Source organism: Amblyomma americanum, chromosome 1 (genome assembly GCF_052857255.1).
Source record: "Amblyomma americanum isolate KBUSLIRL-KWMA chromosome 1, ASM5285725v1, whole genome shotgun sequence".
In the NCBI taxonomy this organism is placed as follows: domain Eukaryota; kingdom Metazoa; phylum Arthropoda; class Arachnida; order Ixodida; family Ixodidae; genus Amblyomma; species Amblyomma americanum.
The window spans coordinates 205,565,142-205,589,975 of record NC_135497.1 but is presented as its reverse complement, the minus strand read 5'-3'; the positions used below and the strand labels follow the sequence as shown (position 1 = coordinate 205,589,975).

The 24,834-nt window shown below is 46.6% G+C and overlaps 1 protein-coding gene across 1 annotated transcript; it reads right to left on the bottom strand.

Moving 5' to 3' along the window:
* Nucleotides 1–11,689: 11,689 nt before the first annotated feature.
* On the bottom strand, nucleotides 11,690–19,527 carry LOC144114532 (uncharacterized). The gene is made up of 3 exons (XM_077648337.1): nucleotides 19,410–19,527; nucleotides 15,289–15,808; nucleotides 11,690–12,181 (listed from the first exon to the last, which is right to left on the bottom strand). The coding sequence occupies exons 1-2, from the start codon at nucleotides 19,419–19,421 to the stop codon at nucleotides 15,302–15,304; spliced, it is 519 nt and encodes a 172-aa protein (XP_077504463.1). The 5' UTR covers nucleotides 19,422–19,527; the 3' UTR covers nucleotides 11,690–12,181; nucleotides 15,289–15,301.
* Between the last annotated feature and the right edge of the window lie 5,307 nt (nucleotides 19,528–24,834).

Genomic DNA, 24,834 nt, shown 5'->3' with positions numbered 1-24,834 from the left:
TGCAGGTGTGGTACAGCAGGATACGGAACCCCCCTCAGTGGGAAGGAGTGTTGTCGTAGGGAAAGAAATTCGCTGCGTTTTAAACACTGAAAAAGCTTTTCCTTCGAGTAACCAGAGCGTTCATTGTTATCAACGAATGCACTATTATTAGTGTTTGTGCACTGCAGCCTCAAATGATGTGGTTGCTCAGTAGTTACGGTGTTCAGCTGTTGAGTCCAAGGTCACGGGATCCAATCCTGGCTGGTGCTGGCGGTCGTAATTCAATGGAAGCGAAATGTAAATACGCCCATGAGCAGCTCGATGGTTGTACGTGTTAAAAAACACCAGGTGGTAAAAATTCACCCTAGAGCCCTCCATTTCGCCTTTCGTCGAATTAACTTTATACCGCCGTTCAAAGTGGAAAGTAACAGCGGCAGAGAATGCTTTTCATTTTCTGTCATATCGTTTCGGAATTGCTTAAATCTTGAGTGTGACCGAAACAAATACCCTTTCTTTATTTATAAGCTATCGAAGTGATCATCAGCAGTATAATCAGCTTGACTACGTCCGCTGCAGAGCAAAAGCCTCTCCTGTGTCTTTCCAATTAACCCTTTCCTGTGCCAGCTGCGCCCACCCTATGCCTGCGAACTTCCTAATCTCATCCGCCCACCTAACCTTCTGCCGGCCCCTGCTACGCTTGCCTTCTCTTGGAATCCACTCCGTTACCCTTAAAAACTATCGGTTATCTTGCCTTCACATCACATGCCCTGTCCAGGCCCATTTCATCCTCTTGATTTCGACTATAAGATGTCTCAGCCAATCTGCCCACTTCCGATCTCTTAACGTTACACTTACCTATTTCCGTTCTATAGCTGGCTGCGTATTCCTCAATTTAAGTTGAACCCTTGCCGTTTGCATTCACGTTTCAGCCCCATATGTGAGTACCGGTAAGACGTTGCTGTTATATACTTTTCTCTTAGGGGATATTGGTAAACTGCCATTCATGATCTGAACGAACAGGCTAAATGTGTACCGACCCATTCTTATCCTTCTAGTTATTTCTTTCTTGTGACCTGATCTGTGGTCACTACCTGCTATAAGTAGGCATATTCTGTAACCACTTCCAGAGCCTTGCTATGAAATGTAAACTGAAGTTTTCTTGCGAGACAGTCAAGCATTACTTTGGTTTTGTGCATATTAATCTTTAGACTCACCTTTCAGTTCTGACTGTCTAAGTCATTGATCATGCTTTCATGCTTTGCAATCATCCCCTGAGTGATTTAGCGAGGCAATGTCATCAGCGAATCAAAAACTAATAAGGTATTCACCATTAACTCTTATCCGCAACTGTTCCCAGTCCAAGCCTCTGAATACCTCTAGTAAACAGGCGGTGAATAGCATTGGTGAGATCGTGTCTCCCTGCCTAACAACGTTCCGTATTATTTTATCGCTGACTTCATGGATGACTATGGTAGCAATGCTGCCCGTTATAAATACCTTCCAGTATTTTTACATAAGGCTCTTCTACACCCTGATTCCGCAATGCCTGCATGGCCACTAAGGTTTCGAGTGAGTCAAATGATTTTTTGCAACCTATGAGGGCTATTATAGAGGTTGGTTATATTGTGATCATTTCTCTATCACCTGAGTGAAAGTTATAATATGGGCTGTTGTCGAGCATCCTTCACAAAAGCCTGCCTGATAATTTGGTTGAGTGAAGTCCTAGGTTGTAAGTTGTAGCAGTTGAAGTGCTATAACTAATAAGTATGTAACCTGTGATGTTGTGCGACACTGTAATAGTATGTTAGTGTTACTTCGTCCCGTGTTCTGTTCAGTATTTGAAGAATTGCTACGATTACATGAATACTGCCTGCACTTTTGGACTAAATTTTTATACTATAGTATTCTCTCAATTGTTCATTTTCGTAGCATTCATTTCTCCGTACATCCACTTTTATTCGCGCACGAGAGTCCCGCCTGCTGTCTGGTTCTATGCGGAGTTTGGAAGGATGGCCCGAGCGGTTCAAGCCGAGTTACAACGCTGAGGACAGTCCAGATGTGTCCAAAAACTCTATCGGGTTTTGGAGGGCTGGCGACTGTTTCCGAGCGGGAAACAGCCGGCGAGGCTGTATTGGCTAGGACTCTCAGAGCAGAATCGGTGATCAGTATAAAAGAGGTCCGTTCGATTCGTCTGCGCGCGCTTCGTCAGTCACACTGTAAAGTTCTGCGGTGGTGCCGCGACTGTGCAGCGCCAGTTCGGGCAGTTTAAGTGTGTATTGGCACTGGCTGCGTCCAAAACGAATGGTCGAGTGCAGGACTGGTCGTCTGCTATAGTTATGGTGTCGCTAGCAAATTGCAGCTTTATGTGTGTCGCTCACCTCAACGGCCGCCAACATCCCGAGCCACGTGAAAAACTTTCAGATAGCACATCGCAGATAGGTGTTTCCATGAACCATCCTCGATGCACGTGCTTTGTGCACCTCGCGGGAGCTGACGCGAAATGCACTGTATTCTTTTGCCTAACACGGCAGAGGTGTGCGCGCGCCATGTTACGTGTTAGGTTATTTTTACAACAGGCATCATGATGCATGCGCATGTTTTCTTATTAGTGAACATATCCGATCTCGAGTATGGTTGTTGTTTTTATAACTTGATTGGTCTAAAAGAAAGACGCCGGTGACGGGTCCTCTCTCCGCCGCTGCTTTCTTGGGCGGAAACCTAATAACAGGGTCCTAGCGACGCTCCGCACGAGTCGGGCCCGAATCAGGCGCCGTTCTCGTCGGCGAGTTGAATAGCTTGAGTCTCTTCGCCGTTTATCACAACGCGCAAGCCATCGTTGCACACGCCATCGTCCGCTTCCATGGTGGCTGCTGCTGCACGATCTCGACGATTTCGGCACTGACCACTGAGGAGGGGCAAAGTTTTCCTGAATTATGCCTACACGACGTCTGCACTCTTTGAAACGAATGGCGTCGTGCAGAGGGCGTCATGTTGAACCGCACAGCAAGAACCAGTTCATGAAGTGCAGGCGAGTCGAACGGACCTTGCGTTGGCTGGTGTATTGACGACAGGTGGTGTGCAGACTGGCTCACCTCCGCAAGAGGAAGTGCTGGACAGAGAGTACGATCATGAGACCATGGCAAAGCTTTCAGGGAGCAGTCCATAAACAGCCGATTCGGGGACGAAGGAGCATTCCACTAGAACGTGCATGTTTACCGAGCTTAAAGGCTTGCCCTCAGAGACGGGGTGAAGATGGAACCGTTTACTATAAAAAAGCGCGTAATTGCATATGAGAGTTTATGATACGCCATGAGGGATTGTTTTTTGCTCGCGTACCTGGGCGGTAATAATAAACTGAATTTATAACCAAATGCAGTACATTTTTTTCTCATTTTTACATTTATCTTTCTAAGAATGCTATTAGTTGCATACTGTATAGCCAAAGATGAGTCGAAGCCCATTTTCACGCCACTATTCAACATAGTCGTCAGCATGCTTGTCTAGAGCACTGGAGCGGCGTGTTTCTGAATAAAGGAAGTGAAATCTTGGCTCAGCTGCCCCATAATTGGCGCAGTGCACTTTCCAGGTAAGTTTTGTGTATATGCGCCTTCGCTCCAGCGGAAGTATTGTCTCTAGAACCGAGCACGTGTTTAAAAGTTGAACTTCCTTTGTGCGGCACGGCGGCTTTTGAGCGCGCTATACAAGCCCTCTGTATAGAGTCTATCGAAAAAGTAAGTTTAGCTGATATTCTCAGTACTATATATTGTTGTCGTCCTCAAAAACAAGTAGTATGCAGACAAATGAAGTAAGCTGTTTCAATGGTGTTGTGTGCAAAGAACTGAGTAATACAGCAAGTTCTTTTGACACTTTTGTACTGCTATCGTTTTCTCGAGTCACTGTTAAATAAAAACAAGTATGTACACACTATCCTGCAGATTTTAGACCTTTGTGTATCCAGAAAAACTTGTTTAACTTGTTTTACTTTTCGCCGAGTACCAGCGGATTACTGAAGCATGACACTGGTGTAATGAACGCTGTAGTCAATTTATATTGAATATTTCACTGCAACTAGAGCGGTGAATGAGATTCCGAACTCATTTTCAGGCACTTTTCTAAGGCACCACGCCATTCATTTTGCTCATTTATTTCGACCCTTCCTTCTCTCGTACTGCTATGTATCCCAGTAACAAGATACATATTAACTAAGCCCACGATTTACCCGCGCTTCGGCTTTGCGGGAGCCGTGCAAGCAGCGCCGGCACCTGCCGGCCGATCCACACTCGCGCGCGGCGCAGAGCAAATGGCGCGGGCCACAAACATGACCCCAATCTTCTCGTGCACCCTCGGTGCTCTCTGGTGTTGCTTCACCTTCGCTACCAGAAACGCCGAGGCGCCACATTAGCGGGTCGAGCACCTCACACCGCCTTCCCAGCAGTCGGTATGAGCGCGCCGCTTCTTTTCGGCCTGGCGCGCTTGCTGCTAGACTTGGTTTTCTTTCTCTTTATTTTCTGATTCGGTAACGCCGCTATGTCACAAGGTTCGCATGAATGTTTCATGCGCAGACCCTGTTAACCTTTCATCCTTATTTCTTTCGGATGGCATCGCAGCACCTTGTTGCGCTGATTTCCTGCGGACGTGCGGGTTGGTCAAGGAAGTTTGGGCGAGAAATATGTCTTTCGCTGGCACACCTCATAACCACAGCGTCATTAACTGGCCCTTTTTGCGCCCATAATCGCCGCAGTACTTAGTTCAGATGTCTATATTCGTCGCTCCGCCGTGTTAGCCTCTCAGAACGCTCCTTTTTGTTTTTCTTGTGGCTGTTTCGTTTCCAAGGAAGTCATACAAAAGAAAGACTTCGGGCCCCTTCAAACGTGCAATCCAGATAATTTTACCGTCCGTAAAGAAAACCTTGATAAACTTGGACAGCCACTACAATTTTATTCCGCGAACAAACTGACTCGTAGCATGGTACTAAAATGGCCATCTCGCACTGTAGACTTTTGAGTCTGTTTGATGATTTTTCCTTAATCTAAGGCAAAATCTGCAATTTATAAAACATTTTCACCCCAACCACCAAATTCTAGAAGAGTGCCGTATAGGTACTATTTCAAGCGGCCAAAAATGGGTAAAACAACAGAACTTCTGAGTGCTGACAAACTCGTGGCGACTGATTGTGAAAGTATTCGGTGCATGACTGTGTTTCAGGTGGCTGATCACGTTCATATGGTGGTCAATCCGTAGCTACGACACAATGATCCCACCACTTGCGGTGTTGGCTCAGTGGCCGCAGAGTTCTGCGGCTAAGCGCGAGTACACTAATTTGTTTGTTGACATTGGTGGACGCCTTATATAAGAGGCAAAGTGCTAAACGTTGATGTGATGGCTCTTCGATCCACTTCAAAAATACCAGGTGGGTAATATTAATCCTGTGTTTTACACTGCAAAGTACCCTACTAGTCCTGTGTGATATTGACATGTAAAAAGTCATACATTCTTTTAAAAAAGTGCACTGCACAGCTGTGAAAGCCACTCAGTCTTAAAAAAACAATGCTGAGCTTAGACATCGAAGTCAGTCGTCAATTGCAATGACTTAATTCAACAGTACGGGAGCCGCCTTCACGATCTCGCAATTACACATTAACAATTATGCCTCCCAAAATAACAGCGTAGCGCGACTGCATGGACCCGCTCAAGTCAACAACACTAAACTGCGCGTCCCTTGCAGCTTTCTACAGTTTTCCTGTGAGCAATGCATTTGAATTTCGTTTGCCCCGTACATCATAAGTGGTCCTCTGTTGAATGAAAAAGTTGTAAAAGACAATAAAGTCGCAAAGTCGTCAATACTTATTGCGGCCCCAAACACCCCTTGTCACAAAGGGCTGCTTGGTGACTGGAGGGCTGCTCACGAGCGAAGCAGCCATCCCCAAGGAATTTCTCTCGGCGCCCGAAAGGAGCGGAGTAATCAAACGCATGGTGTTCGGCTTTAGCCGTTTCCCCCTGCTTGGATTCTCTCCTCCGTTTTCCCTCGACTCGTGCATCCGGAAGCATCGCCCCCTTTTGCAGAGGTCGTGGCCGCAACAGTTGAGTATGGAAACTCAGCCGCCACTAACACCTTCACAGGCGGTACTGACGGCGGCGTGGATTAGTGCGAGCGCTGACGCTCGAAGCGACCGCTGCAGAAGTAATGCGTAATAGAACAGTAGCTGCAGGATGTAGGATGCGCGCTGCCCCAACTCCGAGTTTGCGCCAGTATCCCGGTTACTCCTGAAAAAACCTACAGCTGCCAGTGATCATCGCGTTGAAGTCAGTCGTACACTTATACTTAAAACTTTATGAAGTAAAATTTTAATCCGGGTATATAATTAGTTGTTTCTAACGCATTGCATTCAGAATTATCTGGGGCATGCTAATAGCGGATATACGGCCTTAACAATCTTTCACAATATGCACGTATTAAAGACAAAAAATTGCAAGCCTTATACGTGTATTTTTGTAAAGAGTACCTCTCTGCTTCAATAACCGCAGTTTCAAATTTACGTACATTCCAAATATTTCAAGCCGTAGAGTGTAAATAAAAGCGTTAATTTCTCGACTGATTATTGGCCATGACAGAAAATGATTGCGTATGGTTCTCGTATTGTAGAAACCAGAAACACTTAGAGAAAATTCACTTATGGTGAACTCATGCTTCAATTAATTTCTTTAGAAATGTTCGACTTCTCCAAATATCGTGAACTGCCTGTGAGTCTGCTAACAGGCTTAGTCGGCTTTTTATGCTTGACTTCACCATTTCGCTACTCTGGGTACGCAAGCGGCGAAAAAAACACCCTTGCTCTTTCCTACCCAGAATAGCGCACTAATTAAGTCAATAGTTATCTATGCTTAAACAGAAGTTAAAAAAAAAGAAGTTCTCAATAGGTTTTGCCGTCAGAAATAGGCTTTAAACTCGGAGATTTTGTAGCTTCTTTTCAAAATGGACTGCATATCTGTTTTGCTACGAGACTACTGTAGATTACTGTGCCATGCTACACAGCATTTGCCTTGTCTAGAACTGCAAGAGTAATGTGTTCTGTAACCACAATCGTCTGTCCAGATTTCGGCCTTAGTTTAAAAAATGTTATAAAAATTGTCTATATTTTCATGTTTTATCTTCGGCATCATTTGTTTCTCATCTTTGAGTTTATTCTTGAGAACAACATAGCGTTCTTGTTCTGCCCTACCTCTTGCTGCATGCCCGATGTGTTCGCATTTTTGCGTACGTTTCAGAGGAAGAAACCAGTGAAACTACTACTGCCCTTTTCTCTTTTGTCCCTCGTCGGTCGAATAGACAATTGAAACATTCTGAAGACACCCCATCTTTACACAACGTCAGCAACTGGAGAACCAGCGTTCCGCTGTGGTGCTCCTGAATTCGCTACACTCTTGGCCGTTTCTCTGGTCCCCCGAAATGACCCTGTACGGGCTGCTGTGTGCATTTTTAAAGCCGAACACAACTTTAGCATCACGCGTTGCAAGAGGACACGACATAACACTCAATGGGTACCTGGCCAGTGCGGCCTGTCGGAAATTAGCGCCAACGCATCATTGCCGATCTGCTTCCGTGAGCTTCTAGTGTTTTGCCGCTCGGTCTCGAAAACGGACGCAACGGGCAGACAGTTTGCGATGACTGGGGAAAGCCCAGAAAACGTTCCGCTCCGCAACATGAACTGGTGGGCAAGTTGGCGGGCAAGTTGGTTGCGCTGTTGCCCGGCAAATCATGTTCCGCTGCGGCGCCGAGAATCTTCCTATCCTCGGCTCTGTCTCTGTCTGGCCTACCTTGACGTCACTGACACTTCTGAGTCGAGTCTGCCTATGTGTGGCATTGAAGATTCAATGTAACTTTCTTTTTGGAACGACCGAGATGTTGTTGTTGTTGTTGTTGAAAACTTTTATTGTCCAACAGAGAAAGACCACACCGCCTGGGCCGCTCTGTCTCACCCCCCTTTACAGGGGAGAGGACTTAGGAGCGGCCCAGCCGCACGGGATGGTCGCATTCGATGCTGGCCGGGTTGGTTTCGCCGGCGGCCTCTTCTGCCAGTTGGACGGCGGTGATTTGGAGCTCAGGGTCCGAGCTCCGCAACAAGGTTTCCCAGGCTTCCCTACTGCTAATGTTTTGCGCCCTGCCTGGGGAGTAAGCGCACTCCCAAATTATATGGTCGAGGGTTCCTCTCGCCCCACACTTTTTACATTTATCGTCCTCGCAGTCCGATCGGATATGTTTGTTTAGTACTGGGTTTGGGTATACTCCAGTCTGCAGGCGTCTCCACGCCGTCGCCTGACTCCTATTTAACGCCGTGTTTGGTGGGGGAAAACACCTCCGGCATTGCTTGTAGTGTTCTGTAATCTCTTGATACGAGATTAATCGCCCTTCTCTATCATGTTCGGCCTGAGCCGACCCATCCTGTACAGCACGGAGGTAGAGATCTCGAGCTGCACTGTGGGCCACCTCGTTACCGCTGACAGATTCGTGCGCCGGGGTCCAGATGATGTTGATCGTCCTATCAATCACTCCTTGTGTTAAAATTTTGGTGGTGAGGGGGTTTATCCTCCCTCTGCTGAAATTTTGGATTGCAGTCTTACTGTCGCTAATAATATATCTAGCTTTGGTGCCAGCGCAAGCGATCGCTATCGCGGCTTCCTCCGCTATCTCGGTTTCTTTCCCTAGTATGGTGGCCGCCGTGATGAGGGTGCCCTCCCCATCTACCGCCACTATGGTCATGTATCGACTGTGTCTGTCCCCTGCCGCATCTACGTAGGCGACTTCATTTCGGGGTTTACCCCGATATATTCTTTCTATCGCTTCCGCCCTTTTCTGTCTCCTTTCCTTATTAAACTCAGGGTGCATATTCTTGGGTAGGGGAGGGATTCTTAGGTGCGCCCTGATTTCCCTGTCAATGTCGACCCTTTCCTTTTGCCCCCTGTCTGTGGCCATTCCAAGATTACTTAGCGTAGCTCTTCCCACTCGCGTCGTGCTGAGTCTTTCAAGTTGCGAGGTTTTAACCGCTTCCGCGATTTCTGCAATCGTATTATGCAGTCCTAGGGCCAGTAGCTTCTCCGTCGATGTACAGATTGGGAGCCCTAGAGCCTTTTTTACGCATTTCCTGATGAGCGCGTCTATCTTGCTCCTCTCATCTGCCTTTAGGTTCAGATATGGCGTGGCGTAGCCCACTCTACTAATGATGGAGGCCTGTACCAATCTTAGGAGGTTTTTTTCCTTGAGGCCGCCTCCCTTACGTGAGACCCTCCTGATGAGGTTTAATGTCTGGGTCGCGTGGTTTTCTAATTTGTTAATTGTGATCGTGTTCCTCCCGTGTGTTTGTAAGTGGAGGCCCAATATTCGTATTGTCTCTACCTTTGGTATTTCCCTTCCTTCCACGTACACCTGTGGGTCAGAGGGAGGTTTGTTCCTGAGTGCCTTGTCATTATACACGAAGATTTCTGATTTTTCAGGCGAACATTTAAGTCATCTGTCCTCCGCGTACTTTGAGATGACGTCTGCTGCCGCCTGCAGCGTTTGAGATTTAGTTTCGTGTGACGTCTGCTGGTCTGGCAGTTGCGACGAGACATTTTGTCACTTCCTTTGCGCTAGCCCTGACTACAATGCGCCAACACAAGCTCCCGCCGCCTCTATATACAGAATTTAACAACCGTTGCCGACCGGAACATAGACTTCTGGGGCGCTGGCTACGATCGGCGAAGCACGAAAGCTTTAAAGTGACGCGGAAGCTTTAGAGCCCGTAGCTCTCGGCACGCGGGATTGCGTGACAGGTGTGATGGTGTGGCGCGCTTTTTCGCGTGTGCACCAGCCCTCCCCCTCCAGTTCACAGTTCCTTTTCTTTGCACCTAATAATTTCTTTATTTCCCCCTTTCCACTTAACCCACAGACAGCAGCCAAATATAACTAGCGTCGGGTAACGCATGTGCTTCCTGAACTCAACAACTTTTCTCCATGTGCACACTTAATAGCTTGTTCAACTCCAATAAACGGCAGCTGGCACGCAAGTATAAATTAATGAAGAGTTGCTATGGAAGCGTTTGTAAATAATCGCATGTAATATTGCCATTGAATGTGTGGAATGTGTAAACTACGGTTTTGTTGAATCGGAAAGCGCTAACTTGTACAAAATTGGACGAAGGACAGATAATACAAATAGGACGAGTGCTTGCACAAATTTTATCCCTTGTCTTTCATTCAAATTTGTTCAGATTAACTAGCGATAATTAGGAGGAACATTATGAATATGTTAGAAAATGGCACTGGTGCCTTTGTGTATCAACCCAAGAAACCTTTGTGTCTCTGTTCAGGACGCGTTTCAAACGCCGAAGCGTGCTCTGCATTATTTTGGCCACACCTTTAGATATAAACTTTTAGAAGGGCTTCATTAAACCTCGGAACAGATTTCATCATCCCCTAATGCTTTAATCGATTAATCGCTAAGTTAAGAGATCAAGTAAGCAATATTCCCAGACTCCACGCCAGTTCTTATGCTGACAACGTGAGCCTTCAATGTCTCATGATTTTTAGATGCCCGTGTGACGTTACGCTCGTCCCCGAAATACTCCCCGAAATAAACTCAGTTTTAGTAGCGAGGCGGGAGGGTTAGGGGTTCGCTGCTCATTAAAACAAGGATTGTTTTTCTATAATGGTTTTGATATATCTTATATAAACACTATGATATCCAAAGCGCGTACTTATTTTAGCCTTTGATCATCAGCCTTTCTTAGTTATCTCTTCGTAGTAAAGTTGCGCAGCTAAAGGGAAGGAATGCGTCGTATTGGCCATTTGTGGCTGAGCCAGTGTCTGGGTGGGCACATTTGTGGCTGAGCTTGTGGCAGGATTTCTTTGTTCCACCTGTACACACATCTATCATTCACTCTGCAGATTTTTCTGACCCTGGAAAGAAAATGCACTAAAAAATAAAGCAATTCGTTCGTAAGTGTAGTCCATAGCTCTTTTAGTCGTCGCAGTGTGAAAAACAGTGGTCAACGTTGTGCCCTAAAGCAGTTATTCGTTTGACAGGCATGGGAAGTAAGAAGGCACGCTTATCTTTCCCGAAATAGCATAGACCAATGCCCTAGCAGTCTTTCAGACCACTTTCCCGCCGTGGCTTAGGCGAACACCGAGAACAGCAAATGACAAGGAAATGACCTTTAATTTCTAAGCCACGCTGCCACAGATCTCCTGCATGCATGACCGAGAGTTCATACACCGCAAATCTTTTCTGCTATTTTTAAACCCGCCAACCACTTTGTGAATACTGCTCGGCCACATTTATTATCAGAAATTACATTTAAGGTCATTGCCTGGAGGCTTCCTTTTTTTCTCTTTTGCATAGTAAGAGACAGTTTCAGTTGATTGCGCGGGCCGTGAATAAAAATAACTTTTGGTTTTCAACGTTTCTCCTTGTGTTTCAGTTATCAATGAGGCCATGTTTTTTTTTCTTTGTGCGGTGCTCTCAGTTTGCATTTACGGTCAATGCCGCAAAAGGGCTTTGTTCTCAGTGCTCTGAAGAGCACAAAGAGACCGCTCGTTTCCTGTCAGAACACTGACCAGGACGCGTTATTCCCAGCTGGATGGAACACGGGAAAGATGGAAGGCGAAGCCAGCGTCGGAGCCTTCCAAAGACTCTGGTACTGGTGTTGTGAAGCTCGAGGAATAACAGAGAGCGTGTAACGATAAAAGCAAGTTTGCTCTTTATTCAAAAGGTGGGCAAACCACGCCAGCTGCGCAAACGAGAGAAAAAGCGCGTGTATTATGCGAAACCAGACGAGGTGCCAATCATTATCTCTCGCCTGGGTAGCGAAAAATGAGCAGCTTGTTACGTCTCAGTTAGGCTGAAACCACAAGTGGCGCATGGTGTTCTTAGTTCAGTGTTATTTTGATCTCATTTTCTCGTTGTTGTTTTCTTTCTCTCAGAGCCTTGAGCCGAGGCTGGTTGAACTCGAAAGCTTTGGAGAAAATCTGCAGCGATAGCGTGTCGGTATTGTGGTGGTCGGCTTTGTTTTACGCGGTCCAGCTTCTTTGTGCCGTCGGCGTACGCTGGCTGGTGTCTCTCTCGGTCCCGGTTAGGCATGTGTTGCGGCGCCTGCGCTCCGGTAGCGGCGATGAACGCGAGTTTTCCAGCCTCTTGACAAAGGTGGTCTTGGTTCCGGGACAGAGACACTGCGGCGAGACGTGCACCGTATCAGAAATGAGAAAGGGACCCGGCTCTTTTCAAAGCGGCCACTGCGGTGTGTGGCGGTGTGCAGGCAAAGGCAGGAAGATAAAAAATGAAGGAGAAAGGAAAGAGACGTCGCCATCGCCCGCTACACGAACTGCACGCATCAGAAAGCCTACCAGAAGTGGGGCGAACGATTGAGGTCCTTAGGGGAGCTCGCAGCCGCACAGGCCATGAGCGTTTCTACACTGAGCTCCTTCTGCACAAGCACTCTTCTTGAGACGCCGTCCAAAAATCGTTCCCCCGTTTGTACGTTTTGTACCCGAAGAAAAACACAGCAGAGAGAAACTGTTAGATGTAGAAGTCTGAACTGTCAGATGAGAGTTTGAAAATGAGGAGCTGTCAACGCCCGCATCGTTCTGCCTCCAATGCGTTTCAGTGCCCTCTTTTTACGCATTTTGCCGCCTTCTGGCGCCCTGTGCAAGTGAAAGCAGCTTGACCCACCGGTCGGTCAAAAAGCCCCAGGTTACATCTAGAATTTTTGCACGTCGGCTGGCAGGCGCCCCGCTAGCGCCAATGATATACTGTGTTGTTTGTTTCCTCATCGCTGCTCTTGCTCTCCATATTCATAGCAACAGTGGTCAGATGTCACAGTGATTTTGAAGCTCGCACGCAAAATTTAAATCGTCTATCTCCTCGGATACATCGTCGCAGAGATTTGGACGTCTCAGAAATATCCTCTCTTTCCAGTCTGACAGGGGCCTGCCGCTTAGGCTATGCGCCGTACTAAGAGGCAGGACATTTTAACAGGATGCACTGAAATTCGGCATCGCAGTATGCGTGAGTCGATAATTGTTCCTCCAGTCTGCAGCGTAGCGACAGGAACCCAGTAACACACTCATCGGTTCGTTTCACTTCACTTATGACGAGCTGAGTGAGGAGCACAAAGTCTCCACTGAATCGCTTCTTCGGGAAAGGAACCATGCACGCTAAGCGACGTAGTTTCAGGGAAAGGTTTGAATGCCGTCGAAAGTTTTGCTCTCGCAAAGGACAGAAGTGAGTGAGTGGGCGGTGCGGCCTAAGCTGTAAACTATGCGAGGCTCACGCTCTTCCACTACCTCGCGCTTGCGGCTCTGCGTTCCTTAAGGGTAATCGCTTCCGCAAGAACCCCGTGTCGACCATTCTTTAGTGCTGCCTCATTCTTTTCTTCCCTCGCTGCAGCATTTTTCTTTCTCGTCTCAGCTTTCGCGTATATTTGTCCACACGTTCGTTTGTGCACGTGCGGGCGTGCGTGCGTGCGTCAGCGCTCCTTCCTCGCTGTCAATATTCTTCTCCGGCCACCGTGCACCTGCCAGAACGCGGCAGATTGCCCCTTTCGATCCAGGTTGGATGCGTACGGCGATCATAACACGCCGAACGCTGCAGGTAGAACGACCATTTGCGAGTGATTACCTTGTCTTCCCGGTGTGTTATGTGAGCCAGCCGACCCGTTCGCTTCATTTTTCTCTGCCTTTCGGCTTTCATTCCCGCGGTTTTGTTTCTGGGGTTTTTGGGTCAGTTTTTTTTATGCGAGGCCGGAAGCATTATGCTGTCGCATAGTAATTATTCGGCTCAAAATTTTCCGCTATTCACGCTGCAAGAAGATACGGGTCTATTCTAGCTGCCGCATCATGTAAACACCTGCCGTGTCGGCACTGACAGCGGCAATGTAGCGGCCAGCGGTTATAAAGCACTTCATCGCTCGCTATTTTCGAAGCCTCTGACAACGCGTCTCGGAATAAAGAAAATACAACATCCTTGCTATTTGTACCACACAAATGGCTGCAGGGGAACTCACCGCAATGCTTTTTGTTCGCGCTACTGATCCCGATGAAAGTTTTCACACGCACTTTCGTGCGTTCAGTAATTCCAGTGTTGTTACTTTTTCGTCGGCGCAAACTGTACCGCAGTTAGCCTGCAAGCCAGTGGCGCAAGAAATTATTTCACAGCTCCTATAATCGTCATGCTTTTGCCACAACCGAAAGCTTTAGCGCAGAGCGGCAGCCGCCATACCACTCAGCGCGTTGTCGGCATTGTTGCGTGGAGGCTTTTGTTCCGTCCGCGCCGTCCTTTGTCCGGGCCGCATCATTGTTCTCGCGCTTGACCTCATCCCTTAACCTTTCTGGTACAATTACAGCAAATTCAGGTCTCGTCGCCATAGAGAGGGAGATATGGTATGTAGGAAGTGAATGCGTAACAGCGGCCGACCGACCTATGACACAACAATTTCTCGCTGTCTTCAGCGCTGCCTCCAGCGTGTCGACTTGACGCGGCGCTGCAAGGAGGACGCCTCAGCAGCCATCAAGGAGCGATGGTGCCGCGCGCGCCAGATTTGGCGTAACCCCCTCCGGCGTGACTTACACAGGCCCCGAGGCATCGGCAGTTTGTCTCTCGCACCTTCCAGCGTCAAAGCGTTCGTCCCGTGGCGCCTCTATATGGCAGGGTGCCGACCTGGTTTCTTCGTCGAATTGGCGGGCACAATTGAGGCCGCTTCAACTGCTGGCAAGTGGGCGTTGAGAGACCCTTTGAAAGAAAGCCGCACGAAACGGTGCTTAAAAAATCGGACGTTGTTCTGCCTTTGCGGAAGCGCGGTTACATATGAACCTCAGAGTATTTTGCCTGTTTTGGGAAGGTTCTTTTTCGATCTGTTTACAGGTAGCGGTACGGCGTCAGAAAAGCTGTCTGCCTCTAGATGGCTTTCACAGCCATGTTTGAGGCAACGTCTTCATTCGAGCAACGGGTCAGTTTTCTGCGTTCCGCCTAAAATGATCGCTCTTCCGACACCTGCAGTTCTCTTTGAAGCTGCAGCCATTATTGGTGTGCAGTTATTGATGCTTGCAAATTTGCAGGCGAAGGGCTGAGCATATTGCACTGAAATGAACTTCGCAGCATGTATGAAAGAGTATACAGGGCATCAGCAGCTAATTCTGGCCTTCTTGCACCCCAATGTTATAACACGAGTAAGAGCTGCAGCGGCCCCTGTGGTATTTTGCCATTTTACTTAACTTCGGCGTCAGCCTTGAAGATTAGCAACTGTGTGCCCTTCCCTTGGACTAATACCAATGATGCTTACCTGCGTAACGCATTTACCACCATCCGCGACCGCCTCCGCCGAAGCCACCACCTCCGGCCCTCCATCCGCCGCCACCGAATCCACCGCCGCCTCCCCTCCAGGGACCACCGCCACCGCCGAAGCCTCCAAAGCCGCCACCGCCCCTCCAGGGTCCGCCGCCACCAAAACCACCTCCGCCAAATCCTCCCTTGAGACCGCCGCCGAAACCACCGAGGCCTCCGCCGCCTCCCCTCCAGGGTCCGCCGCCGCCGCCGCCGAAGCCGCCACCACTCCTCCACGGGCCGCCTCCTCCGAAGCCACCTCCGCCGAAACCTCCTTTGCCTCCGCCGAATCCTCCGAGGCCTCCGCCGCCCCTCCAGGGACCGCCGCCGCCGCCGCCAAAACCGCCGAAGCCTCCGCCGCCCCTCCAGGGTCCTCCGCCGCCGCCGCCGAAGCCCCCTCCGCCGAAGCCGCCACCGCCGCCGCTGAGGAACCCGGCGGTCGCCAGGCTCACGGCGAGCCCGCACACAGTCAGCGCCAACTGAGAGAGACCCCGCATCAGCCATGCAATTCTCTAGTTCAGCTGTCACTGCCGAGGTACAAATCGCTGCAGCCGCACTGCCCGAGCCTAAGCCATTCTTTAGGTGTTGATCTGTAAACTAAGAGTCGAGCGTTCCTGAGTCGATGGATACTACCATAAATAAATGGTAGCCATTGTGATACTTACGTGTGGCTGCATGACATCGCTTATCCCAATGTTGCGGGTTCGATCCCGCACACGGCCGCAGCATTTCGATGGAGAAGAGATGCAAACAGACTCGTGCGCTGAGCGATGTCAGCGCACTTTAAAGAATCGCAGGTGGCCCAACTTTTTCTGCAGCCCTCCACTGTGCCGTCTCGAAATCCGACATGTCGCTTCGCGACGTTAAACTCCGCAATTTACAATTTTGCTGCTTGATGCGCAGCGTTCTAGTATTGAAAGTAGAATTTTCTATATGTGTACCTGTAAATGATTTATGAAAGCGAATGGAGACGTCTTTTCAGATTAAAAAGGTTTATCACCTAAACATGACAAAGTTTTCACAACCATACAATTTTGGTGCCGGGGTGAAAACGATAATAATGTGAATTCACCAGCCTCAAGCAGAACAACCATGTGAACACACACGTGCGCACGACCACGCTCCTGCTAGCTTCTTTCAGGAAGTCTTTAATCCCGTATTGAAATACAGATAACAGCAGTGAACAAGAACCTGAGCTGAGTTCACACATCTCTTCAATGCTGTGCAAAGCCGAAAGTAGCTCGAAACCCCCCTAACGGGCCCAGCAGCTAAACCAGGTCGCGTAACAACATTTCAAGTTCATTTGCATTATCCTTCAGGTCGAATGAATTGTTAAATTACTCTCATTAGGCCAGTTCTTTTCAGATATCTCATGTGGGAGTATTAAAATAGTGTCTATTTAATAGGACAATTAAAATTCAGGCCCATCAATTGATGTTCTTTCTATATTAGCTGACTGCTCGAACTGGTCTGGAAAATGTTCACAAAGCGAAGACTTTTTCTAGACAGTGTGCTCTAGAAAGCAGTTGGTTTAAATTGTTTGGAGCCTTCAAAGTGCGGTTGATCGTATGGACTGTGCTAAGTGCCGGTCGCATTCCCATCCACATTACGTCTGCGCGAATTGTACCGCAGGTAGCTACGAGCCAGGGGCGCAATACGTTATTTCAGAGCGCCTATAATCGCCATGATTTTGCTAGGACCGAAAATTTTCGCGTGGAGCGACAACCGTCATACCGCTATAATATCTATTAAATAAAGGCTATTAATATCGAATAAATCAAGGAATTAAATTCAGATGTATCAATTGTAGCTCCTATTTTATTATATGGTTTTTTTATTGCCTCTGTAATTCTTATATTTTCGTGCTTCATTCTTTTTTGCTACCTATTCGTAAACGACAGCCTTGGCAGTTGTGCACTTCTGCACGTAAAGAAATGCTAGATCTTAGAGTCACGTTCGGCATCTTTGATGCATGAAATATCGCCTTAGCTTTCGCCCTCCAACACATTTCCCGTTGATGGCAGCTGGATATTAACTGAATAGAAGCTGGGGCAATTTTCCTCACACTCCCTCTGCCGGCTGTCTTTAAAAGCTTGAGGCGAGCCTAAACTTTTTTTCTGGAGATGGCGCTGCAACGCGATACTCCCTTCGCAGCTCGCTTTCGCAGCTTTCGCGGCTTGGTTCCATTTCTCTATGCTTGATTCCAAGGCTGTTCAGTGACCTACATTTCTGCGCAATGCGCGGTGGGCTGCCATCATCGCCCGTGCCGCCATCTACATCTATGTCGTGTATTCTCTAACAAGACTTCAAAGATTCAAGTTCTGCCATTGACATGAAGATGGCGCTACAGCTTTGCTCATTTCACTAGACACTGCAAGGTGCGTTGCCTGCAGTGTCTCATTCCTCCGGCTCTACCCTTTCCTTCGTAGCGGGCTATTTAAGAAAATGCTCCTCCGCTGTCGCTGCTCCACATCGTTCAATCGTTGAAACTCTAGCTCTCTGCTCTTTCAAGGTGTCACTGTGTCTCACCGGCGGCGATGTGCAAATTTTATGAATCCCAATTTAGTGTGCTGGCTACTGGAGATTTAGCACCTGCAGTTCTGAGAAGGCCTAGAAGTAAGCCAGAAGTCAGGTACATGATAAAAGCTGCGAAAGTCTAATTTCATGAAGATCATTTTTATTCATTGCCAAGCAATAGGCAGAGGAATTTTCAGTTCGTCAGGGAAATTTCTTCTCAATTACATATCTTAAAGGGACTCTGTGGATATATTGAAGTTGAGCTGCATCTATATGGTACCACGTTCAGTCACATAACGACTACTCATAAGCTAGTATATAGTGACGAAAAACGAAATACAGGTGTCGCCATGACCGGCAGATTTCGAGAGTAAAATGGTTGTGTGGACACCGATTTTTGTGCGCGGATTCCGCAGGCTAGACTACAGAACCGCTCACTTCATGGCGGTGGCAACTGGTACTTCGCGGTGGAGACATCACGAGTTTTTCTGCCGGACAAACGTCAACTTAGCCAGAAAGGACCAGAGAAAAAATTTTTACTGAAAACAATGATTGCATGGAGTAGTCCTCAGTGTCTCTTTAAATGAAATGCCAAGTAGATAAACAATTTGGGCTACTCAGAACGTTATTCGAATGCATCGCACAGAGGGCTTCCGGAGTATGTGCGACTGAATGACCGACTTACGTCACTCTCATGGTACTGACTGTTACTCCTATTTATTAAATTCTACACTTAACGTTGCTAATCAGGCGCTGCTCATTAAGTGTTCATGAGCATTGTGTTTCTTCCGAAACAGATTTTTTTTATTCGTGCGCTAATGATTAAAAAAAATATGCAGGATTGATTTGCCTTTCAAGCATATATCAATTTTTCTATTACTTTTTCTCGGTTAATTTAAAACAATGAAATGGAAGTTGAACCGCCCTTCATAGAAGTTGGGAGCACTTACGATACTGCGCCGGTCGAATGGACTGCTCTAAGCCGGTCTCTCAATGCAAACCAAGGGTGCTCTGAATTAAAACTAATAGTTGGAGGTTGTACCTCAGCCTTAAATATCTCATTTCTTTTCACTACTTCTACATTTTAAAACTGAATTCGACAAGACCAGTTAAATAACCACCGTAGGAGGAGGACGTCCAGAAGAACAGCGAATGGCGGTCAGAGTACCATCCATTGTCCTTCTGGAGATGAACTGATAGAGGCTAAGCAAAACATGTTTTACTTAAATATATCACAAATACTTGACTATGGTCATTATCCAGAGCCCTCACTACTGCTCACACTGTTGCTCGCTATCAGTATAACCTTATAAAAAATTTTCTGGAATACCTACTATCCCCCACAAAGCACTCTAGAAAAGCAGCTTAGGTGTGCTGAAAGAATAACCTTCATAAATGTCGGTTGCATTATTCGTTAAAGATGAGTCGATGGGCGGTTCATGGGAGCAGTTTTACACGCGCTTTCAATAGAAGTATTACACTCTCCTCCAGTTATCCCACACCTCGACTTAGCTCGACATGCCTTGCGACCACAAGAGGGCGGGAAGAAGGGAGCAGACTCACCAAAAGCTTCATCCTTCTCGAGGTTCCTGGTCCACCGTTGCTACCACAACGAATAGAACGAGTGCTCTGCTCAGCTCTGTTCAAGCTCCGTGCTTATATACTTGTCGGGGTCCGCACACAGGCCCCTGCTTCTTTTCCTCCTCTCTCGTGCCTTCTTTTTACCGCCATGAAACTGAAAGGAGATTTCACCATGGCCATCCACAGCCGCATCCACGCCATCCGGCGGTCAACGCGCTCTTCCCCCTCTTCATGGGCGCCTTTCTCCTTTCCGGATGTGCGTCCCACGGCAGGCGTCTCACGTTCGGATGCCGGCGAGAAGGTAACGGACCGCCGGTCACACCTTGCTGACCTTAACGTCAAGGTCTTCCGAGAGAGATGCCTGCGCTCCTCACAGCCATCGTTGACCCACACCGACGGCGAGTCTCGTCCGCGCTGCTCCTCGCGGGGATGCTTCCTTAATGGCCTCCTGTTGCTGCTGCTGCCGCGACGCGAGCTCCTCAAGCATGCTGCTGGGGCTTGGGCGCGCGCTGGGTGTGGTCCTCCTGCTGCTTACGTGCCTAGACTCGGTGGCTGTATTGTGTGCATGCAAGTATTCCTCCCCTGAGAATATCACTCCTGCAGGGCAGGGCCGCGATCGAACGTTGTGCGTCTCCATTTCTGGAGCTACGCAGCTTTCCTAATGTTCTCGCTCACGTTCATTAGGTCTACTGTAAAGTGTGGGGCGTGGTGATAATTCCGACGCTCAGGCGTGTGAAATTTTTGGGCGGCTGAGTGAAGGTTATCGCGTGATACAAGAGTTTTGATTTATGTCGTTTTAGTGGGTACTGCATGACACCGAGGCATGGCTCTTATTTTGCTTCACCTGCCGTGTACACATTCGGGCGAGTTTCCATTGCAGGCCTCAGTGACAATGGAGGGATGCCTGCCGTGTTTTGCGCGTTCGAGTGAGCCTGCAGTTCAAACGTTAATTCGAGGCGTCCAGCTGAAATAGCTCAAAGTAAAGTCAGCCCTGGTCTAGGAGATTCTGCCATGTATCATTCTATTCTGCGTGATTACAAAGTGTATATACCTTTAACAGCTTTGCTTTCAGTAACAACTAGACACTTCATGGAACTTTTTTTCACGTGTGTGATTTCTCCCGAACTGTTCATGCGTACAGTTCTAGATACGTCGTCAAAAGTCGCCATGAGACAAGAAATCTTGCCGGAGCTTCTGAAGCATGCCGTTTTATAAAACAGGCACGAGCACAATCCGTTTATTGGAAAGCATGTATAGCAGCGGGGTTTAGGGATCGCTCAGGTCCACAGAATTGCGTCCACATTAATCATTTGTCTGCGTGGTGATAACGCGCGAACATTGCACACTGTTGTCTCACTCTACGATGGCCATCACTTTAAACATCAGCTCAAGTTCTACTGCAACTGGAAAGCTGCTAAACAGCAATATACACGTCCTTCGATTCCTTTGCACTTCTCGAAAAAGAAAGAGCTGCAGTTCGCATAGTGACTAATTGAGCAGTCTGTATACTAACGATTCGCGCGAAGTTCTTATCTATGAAATACAGTACAAATAACATGCGTATGACGGTGACCTCCTTAGTTGGTACTACGCTGCTTTATTTTGTATAGCACATCTGTAGCGGACGTCTGAAAAACATGGCCCACACCGGGACCATGTGCACGTGTATGTCGTGAACTCGCAGTAAAACTCTGTATTAATCACGGTTAAAGGCACTTCACTACCCAGTAAGTGGCAAAACTGATTGCTATGCCAGATGGTAACAAGTTAAGAGCACACGGCTTCACCTCTCAACCTTCGCCAAAATGTGCCGCTCGCCTGAATTATGAGCAAATGCCAACCATGGCGTCATCAGCAACTGTCTCATAGCATATTCGAGCAATTACATACTCCACATCTTCAGTTTGTTCCCATATGCCTGCGCTTTTGTACCGCTTTCCACCTCAAAGCACCTACTCGTGAAAGCATGTAACCGGGAAGGAAACTTCCAAGCACTAAAGCGGAAACGTTAGCAAGATTGTTACGCAAGCTATCAACCTACATACCCTTACCCGCTTTTTGCTATAACGAGAGTGATTAGCGAACTGCATGCAGAAATAATGGTCGCGAAAAAATAACAGACGTCAGCATACAGAATGCCCAATACCGTCATATACCGGGTGTTTGAGCGAACACTTTCGAATACTCCTAAAAATAGGGAGTTTCAAATAGGATAAAATATTTTAAGGAACAAACTGCCAGCAGCTGCAGACGTCAGTTACTATAGAAAGGATCATAATTCGGCGAATAATTAACTAGAGTACACTAATTTTAAATGAACACAGTCTGGTAGTTAGCTCCGCTGGGGAGTCAGATGTAATGGGCAAGATAACGGCACACAAGTTTTTGAAATGAAGAAAAAGTAATTGTCTACAGAGCTGCAGTGCGAGGGATTCGGGCACATTTTTAGGGATGTGCGAATAGCACTTTTTCAAACCCGAATCGAATGTGAATACTGCAGTTAGAAAGCGAATAAGATATTAACTGCATAGAAAATAAACCGTATGAAAACGAACCGAATATTTTTACGAATATTTGCTACCTGTGTGAATATTCGTACAAAACGAAATCGTGCGCAACAGCGAAGTACTAGTAGCGGCAATGGGCTACGGAGCTTTAACTTATAGGCTTATAGCTACAGTTTTCAGAGGATTCAGTACTCATCTCCACTAGAGGGTGCACAACACGAAGTTATATTATTAATTTTGGTGCCATCTCGTTATATGTAAAAATGAAACTACCTCACGGTACTGATGACGACAACGAATAAATTAGTGCCCCGTTTCAGTAGATGAGACAGGCGACAGCTACGTAGTAGCCATGGTCTCAGAGTTCGATCGTCAAGACAGAATATGCTCAGCCTGCCTGAGCACTGCCGTGTCACAAGTCCTGGAGGTCTTGTATGACCATTATGAATTCCGCCACATGAATATACCACAGCACCACGCTGTGCGCATCGGAGCGAGCCCTGTTTTTGAAATAGTCCTCGAAAAAAATTACCATGTGCCTCATCCGATCTTCGTGCTAGAAACTAGTGTATAGCTTGAGAGTATGATCGATTTATTTCCACAATTTCGTACATGCATTATTTGACTTGTTTGACGAATCCAACAAGAGGGGATTCCATTCGGCATTCAAAAATTTCAGATATTCGCACACTCCTAGCATTTTTTCTCAGAAAACCGAAATTAGGCGCGTAAGCCCTGCAGGGTGCTCGGTGCGAACGAAACTTTCGCTGATGACATGCTGCAGTGTGGACGGCGCCCGTTTCGAACCGCCTGCTCTATTGTATCACTTCATACACACACTATTCCTTCGCCGCTTGGTGCAAGGAAAAGGATAGCCATCGCTAACTACGTGGTAGTTATTTTTTGAGAGCGATGGAACCAAAGAAAGTGCATGCCATGGTATAACTGAGCAGGAAGTTTGCATTTGCCGCCTTAGTCATTCAACTACGTCATCAGCTGTCGTTGCGTTTGCACCGAACTTCCTACGCACCTTATGCACTCAGTTACGGTAATATGCCGGAAAATGCGCTTGATTTCCTTGCGCTGCACAGCGTTAGAGAACGCCTTTTTCTTCCATCAAGAATTGATGTGGCATTATCTTGTCCATTGCTCCGTACTCTGCATTGGCACTAACCTCCAAACAGTGCTAGGTAAAATTTTTTGTGAATTTTAGTTAATTGGATACCTATATAGGATTATTTTTATAGTAACTGACGTCCACCGTAGCTGACAGTTTGTTCCTGAAAAGATTATATATATATATATTGGAAAGCCCCTAATTTTAGGAATTTTTTTTAATGTTCGCTAAACACACGTTATGTATTGGCGTATAAACAAAAATATTTTCGCACTTAAGCAAGTTAACCATTGTTTCTCCTCACCAAGATCTGATTTCCTGCATTCGGACGAACACACTGTCTACAGTCCGCTCACAGTCGGCATGCCTAAAAGATCTAAGTTTCTTTTAATTACGTATGAGCAATATCGCTCTCTTCATAAAGCAGACACTAAATATATATATATGACTTCTCCGGACAAGAGGAAATCTTCCTTTTGAATACAAAACCATAGAATAAATTTAAAAAGCCAGTATTAAATTTTGACTAGAAGAACAAGCCACCCAAACAAGCGATAATCAGCTTTTCCTTTTCTATCTATCCTATCTTAAAGAGACTAAAAAGGTATACTAAGTCCCGTTCGACTGAGAGATTAATGTTGCAAGGTGCTAGATTTGTCATACTTATCGAGAACAAAGCTTGGATAAGCCAGAAAAGAGCATAAAAAATAACGACCTGAATCGATGCGCTGCCGAAAATCCTCGTAACTGGGCTTCGACATGCGAATCTTTCTCCGAACATGTCTGGTTCACTTTTCTTTCGCGTATTATTATTTCGATGTGCAAGTTCCGTCTCGATAGGAGTTTTGAGTGTCCTTTGCCGGCTTTGTTCGCTTTCTGTTTATGACTTGAAAACACTTCTTAAAAAGATTGACTGTTGAGGTACTACTTTTAATGGTCTTATAGTCCTATCACGCAATAAATTAGTCACAATCAAGTGTAACCAGCTCATCTTTAGAAATTTTTTTAGAGACATATGAAGCGCACCTACTAGCTCTACAATGTGCATTATAAACACCATTTCGTCAGCTCCAGTGCTCTACTTGAAGTAATGAAAACTGTTATTTCTAGTGTAATGCATCATATTGTTCTTATTTCTTTTCCTTTGTATTGTTGCTCCCATGTTATTTCTCACCGATAATTATTATTGCTATTAAATCTAACAGCCTCTGTTCACATATAGTTGCAACGCTGTTTTTATGCACTTGCTTTGTTGAATTCTGTTTTTGCTCTTCCTGCGATGATCCCGATTGAGATTGGCAGTATTTCTATATAAATAAATAAATAAATAAATAAATAAATTAATAAATAAATAAATAAATAAATAAATAAATAAATAAATAAATAAACATACAGTGAAGGCCACCGGAAACACTTGTACAAGTACCCCTGATATCAAAAGAGAACAACCAGCTTGCGCATAAAGGCGTATTTTCAATTATTTATACATTATTGTTGAAAATTACTTGAGATATTATACGCCAGGGGGAAAACTAGATAGAAAAAAAGAAAAACTGTGTTTGACGCAGATAATTATGGCATGATCAGTAATTGAATGCTCGAACTGCATTCCGTTAGAAGATTCTGGAGACGTGTACATTTGAAACACGATGAAAAGGAAGATATTTTCATTCACTTTGGAGAATATTCGACTCTAAAGAAAGCAGAAGTTTGTGTATGAGTTAAATTTTACCATTGCACAGGCAATCATTGTCCATCGAAGACAGTTCCACAGGATGAAGTT